This window comes from Sinocyclocheilus grahami, unplaced genomic scaffold (assembly GCF_001515645.1).
Source record: "Sinocyclocheilus grahami isolate Dianchi unplaced genomic scaffold, SAMN03320097.WGS_v1.1 scaffold2233.1, whole genome shotgun sequence".
Lineage (NCBI taxonomy): Eukaryota > Metazoa > Chordata > Actinopteri > Cypriniformes > Cyprinidae > Sinocyclocheilus > Sinocyclocheilus grahami.
The window spans coordinates 8,089-13,722 of record NW_015507412.1 but is presented as its reverse complement, the minus strand read 5'-3'; the positions used below and the strand labels follow the sequence as shown (position 1 = coordinate 13,722).

Here is a 5,634-nt window from a genome sequence, read left to right as displayed (position 1 = left end):
ACCAGTGAGGTTCATTCTCGTGTTACGCATCTCGATTGAGCTTCACAAGAACCAGTGAGGTTCATTCTCGTGTTACGCATCTCGATTGAGCTTCACAAGAACCAGTGAGGTTCATTCTCGTGTTACGCATCTCGATTGAGCTTCACAAGAACCAGTGAGGTTCATTCTCGTGTTACGCATCTCGATTGAGCTTCACAAGAACCAGTGAGGTTCATTCTCGTGTTACGCATCTCGATTGAGCTTCACAAGAACCAGTGAGGTTCATTCTCGTGTTACGCATCTTGATTGAGCTTCACAAGCTTCATTTTGAGTCACAGATCAGATCATTTTTCAGATGAGCAAAAAAAATATGGTTCGTTATTATTGAAGTAACACCTATTATTTTAATAACAATTTACTACTTCGATACCACAGCAAAAACTAGTAGCATTTAGGGATGGTAACGATTCACTCAACTCACGATGTGATAAGATTCATGATACTGATTTCACAATACAATTTTCTCACAATTTCTTTTTTAACAAAATTAGATTTAAGACAGATTTGAAAAAGGTGTCCTTTTGTTATTTCTCAGACCAAAAGGCTGCACATTACTTTGTGAAATTGAAAATGTCAAACAATATACTAACTTGAAATTTTAAAACAAATCCCAAATCAAATAAATAATTCAAATCAAATAAATTTCTCCATGCAAGTAAACCAAGGTTTTGCCTGTGTATTTTAATCACGATCCAAACAAAGATGCTGCATACATGTTATTTAGATTGTTAAATTCGAAACAAAATTGTCGACTTTAGCTTTGTGATGCTACATAAAAAATCTGAACGAAACAAAAACAGCAGAGGGGCTGAATGAGACGCAAATGTCACTCTCTGACAGCAGGTGGCACTTAAACAGCAGGTATTTATAGGCTGCTGCCCCTTTAAGATCGAATGCACGGATCCAATATAATGATACACGTGCGATTTCTTTCTCCACTGTTTATGTTAATTTAAGACATGAAAATACTTGCAGAGATAGTTATTTTGAGATAATTTTGCGTGTATGTGTCCGTTCAAGCGAAAGAGGAATCAATTCTGTGTTTATGCTCTGCCTGAAATGCCGCTCTGTATGTGTGCGCTTTGAGCGTGTGCACGCGAGCACCGAACTGAATTCTTCATGCGCATGAATGGTTTAAAACGCTTGAATGTTTAATTTGGTGAGACTTAGAAACACATGTAAATGATAAACTATGATCTGTTTCACCCCTATGTAGCGTCTGGACCAATCAACCACACAATATATATTTTGTTTTTATATTTAACAAATACTCTGTAACCGCCCTCAGTTAACAAGCCATATGAGAACCCATGAACCCTTCCCCCCGAAATGCATAACACCCCAGGAAGCCGAACAGGCCCCTGGTTGCATGGTAACCAACGCTGATATCACTGGGTTTATTGGCCAAAAGAATGTAAAGCATAGAAAATCCCTGCATGTCCCAGGGCAAGAGGCAGAGTAGAAATCCTTAAGATTGCATCAGGAATCTATTTTCAGACAGACGAGACTTGCAAGTATCAAACTTAGTCTTATTAATTGATATATTAGGTATCAGTTGCACCTTTTTACCAAGGTGTGTTTGAACTAAGAATCTGACGTTTCACTCAGGTGTAGATCTGCTGAATATGCAAATGTGACAAAACCAGTGCTTGGCGTTTGCATTCTTCATGTACGCTCTTGGCCCTCACTGAGTTCCGAGGCTGTACTAAATTATCTTGGGATGATTATGCAAGGCTGGGCTGACCTCTGTGAGTTTGGCCCTACTGCCTCCTGCCTTTTTCATGTGTGCTCTCGGCCCTCACTGAGTTCTGAGGCTGTACTAAATTATCTTGGGACGATTATACAAGGCTGTGCTGACCTCTCTGTGTTTGGCCCTACTGCCTCCTGTGGGGCTTCCCTGCAAAATACTTGGTCCCTCTGGGCCCCCCTTGGGTGCTTAATGCAAGTTCAAGTATTAGCCGTTCCTCTAGCATAGCATGGTGGGATTGTACTGGTTCCTCAAAGCATCTTAGCAGACGCAGTACGAGTGAAGTATCGATAGGGAACGTACTCGGTTATTAACGTAACCTCGGCTCCCTGAGATACGGAACGAGTACTGCGTACTTTGCCATGCTATGAAGCTGCACGACTCAGTCATCGCGTCAGTCGAAGTAACCTGAGGATCCTATGGCGAAATGCCCGATTATATAGCCAGATGGCCCCGCCCATTCAGGCAGGCTTTGTCGCCATAGGCTCGTGCAGTTACACTGCGTTATTGAAAGGCTTCAGTCATCTGAGAAAAAGGAGTTTTCCCCAAAGCGTCTTAGCAGACGCAGTACACGTTTTTTAGTCTAAATAAAAAGGCTAGTAGAATTGTAAAACGAATCGATGCAATTATGAACATTTGATCAAATGAAGCGAGCATGCAATAGTTTGGAATCATTTTACTTTAAAGAGTGATAATGTTAATTGCAAACACTGCTAAAACATTGGTTATTGTTGATTGTATAGTTTCTTATCCCTTCACAGAGACCGCTGAATGTGTGGTTATAATGGTGCTTCTTTTTTTGTATTTTAAAACACAGTTTTGATGTTTGTAAATAACACTATTACCATTTAAAGTAAAGTGATCCCAGATTTTACTATGGAGCGTAGGGCTGTGCTGGTCTGTGGACTAAGAACTATCCCCGGCTGTGGTATGGCAACACATTTTTGCATGTTTTGTTGAAGTACAAAGCTTTGTTTACAATATAAATAATTGGTTATCAGGCAAATATTACATCTTGCCCATGTAAACATTTGGATACATGCCGATTGACAGAGGTGATAGAATCCCATAAATTTAAATTAAGTCATATGCGGCTTTGTGTACTTTTTTGCGGCTTGATCACTCGAATTTCCACATTTGAACAATATTACAATATTAATAACACTACTTATTAATTTGTTCCCTCATTTTAGTTGAGGCATGTCCACATTGTACTAATTTGATGCTTAGTTTTACTTTAAGGAGAGAACAAATCAATGAGCCGTGGCCAGAAATTTAAGTTATAGGAATTAATTATTAATATTTTTTTTATATCTACATTCAGCTTCATGTGGGGCCTAGAGATTTTACACACACCAGTAATTCAGGGTTTAACTGCCAGCTTAAAGGTTTTTGGGACATGACCTCAAGAAAGTAAGTAATATTGTGAAGAGCAGCGTTTCTCAACTCTGACCCTCAAGGTCCCCTTTTCTAGAACCTTGATAAAACTCACCTGCCTTTAACTTTCAAATAATACAGAAGACTTTGATTAGTATGTACAGGTGTGTTTGATTAGGGTTTGAGCTAAACTCTGAAGGAAAGGGAGTTTCGAGGGCCAGAGTTGGAACTTCCAGCAGGTGTTTTGGCGCAAGTAGGACAGTGGCCTCCAGAGCAGGTTTGGACATTTCTGGTACAGGGTCTAGCATACATGTTGTTGGTTTTGATGTATTACATACCTTAAAGATTTGATGTCTGTTGTATTGTGCCATTAAACTTGGGATAACTTTTATTTGTTTGTGTTTTTTTCACTTTAGACCTAATCGCAATGAAAGAGAAAGAAGTACTGAGTGAAATTGAAGAGAAAGATCAATATGGGAATCTTCATGATTTCAGAACTGGAGAAAAATCTTTCAGACGTTCGCAGACTGAAAAGACTTCCACACGAAAAAAAGCTCAAAGAAGTTATTTCACTTGCTTTCAGTTTGGAAAGAGTTTCAATCAACAAGGAAACCTTAAAGTCCACACTGGAGAGAAGCCTATCACCTGCCAACAGTGTGGAAAATGTTTTGCTAAACATGGAAACCTTAAAGTTCACATGAGGATTCACACTGGAGAGAACCCTTTTACCTGCCAACGGTGTGGAAAAAGTTTTACTCAACATGGAAACCTTAAAGTTCACATGAGGATTCACACTGGAGAGAACCCTTTCACCTGCCAACTCTGTGCAAAAAGTTTCACTCGTAAAGAAAGTATTGACAGGCACATGAGAATTCACACTGGAGAGAGGCCTTACACATGCCAACAGTGTGGAAAGAGTTTCAGCCAACTTGGAAATCTTAAAGCCCACGTGAAAATTCACACTGGTGAGAGCTTTTTTACCTGCCAACAGTGTGGAAAAAGTTTCAATCAAAAAGAAATCCTTAAAAGGCACATGAGAATTCACACCGGAGAAAAGCCGTACACATGCTCTCAATGTGGAAAAAGTTTCCATCAACATGGAAACCTTAAAGCCCACATAAAAATTCACACTGGGGAGAGCCCCTTTATCTGCCAACAGTGTGGACAAAGTTTCAAGCATAAAGTAAGCCTTAATAAGCACGTGAGAATTCACACCGGAGAAAAGCCTTACACATGTCAGCAGTGTGGTGAGAGTTTTGCTCAGCGTGTAAACCTTAAGGTCCACATGAGAGTCCACACTGAAGAGAACCCTTACACATGCCTTCAGTGTGGTGAGAGTTTTGCTCAACTTGGAAACCTTAAAGTCCACATGAGAGTCCACAATGGAGAGAACCCTTACACGTGCCAACAGTGTGGAAAGAGTTTTGCTCAGCGTGTAAACCTTAAAGCCCACATGACAATACACAATGGAGAGAGTCCCTTCACCTGCCAACAATGTGGAAAAAGTTTCGCTCATAAAGGAAGCTTTAACGTCCACATGAGAATTCACTCTGGGGAGAAGCCCTACACCTGCCAACAGTGTGGAAAGAGTTTCACTCAAAAAGGAAGTCTTAACTGGCACATGACTGTTCACACTGGAGTAAAGCATTACACCTGCCCTGAGTGTGGAAAGAGTTTTGCTCATCATGGAAACCTTAAAGTCCACATGGTAATTCACACTGGAGAGAGCCCTTTCACCTGCCAACAGTGTGGAAAATGTTTCACTCGCAAAGAAAGTATTGACAGGCACATGAGAGTTCACACTGGAGAGAAGCCTTACACATGCAAACAGTGTGGAAAGAGTTTCAGTCAACATGGAAACTTTAGAGTCCACATGAGAATTCACACTAAATAGAACACTTACCCCTGCCCTCAGTGTGGAAAGTGTTTCACTCAAAAAGAAATCCTTAATAGGCACATGTGAATTCACACTGGAGAGAACCGTCGTAGTTGCTCACAGACTGAAAACACTCCCTCATGAAAAATGGCTCAAAAGAGAGGGACTAGAATTAATTTCAGCTGCTAACAGTGTGGAAACGGATTCAATCAAGGAAGCTATTACAGGCACATGGAAATTCGCACTGTTGAAGCCTTACACGTGTGGAAAGACTTTCAGTAATAAAGGACACTTTGAAATCCACTTGAGCATTCACACCGGAGAGAAGCCTTACAACCCCTGCCCTCAGTGTGGAAAGTGTTTCACTCAAAAAGAAATCCTTAATAGGCACATGTGAATTCACACTGGAGAGAATCGTCGTAGTTGCTCACAGACTGAAAACACTCCCTCATGAAAAATGGCTCAAAAGAGAGGGACTAGAATTAATTTCAGCTGCTAACAGTGTGGAAACGGATTCAATCAAGGAAGCTATTACAGGCACATGGAATTTCGCACTGTTGAAGCCTTACACGTGTGGAAAGACTTTCAGTAATAA

At 40.5% G+C, this 5,634-nt stretch overlaps 1 protein-coding gene across 1 annotated transcript in view; it reads left to right on the top strand.

The window, feature by feature from the left end:
- The window catches only part of LOC107574450 (gastrula zinc finger protein XlCGF57.1-like), a 6,762-nt gene extending 1,399 nt beyond the window's left edge, over nucleotides 1-5,363 (top strand). Inside the window, exon 2 of the mRNA XM_016260886.1 lies at nucleotides 3,580-5,363. Coding sequence (XP_016116372.1) covers nucleotides 3,580-5,057 — 1,478 coding nt within the window. The 3' untranslated portion in view covers nucleotides 5,058-5,363. The remainder of the gene's footprint in view (nucleotides 1-3,579) is intronic.
- Nucleotides 5,364-5,634: the final 271 nt, after the last annotated feature.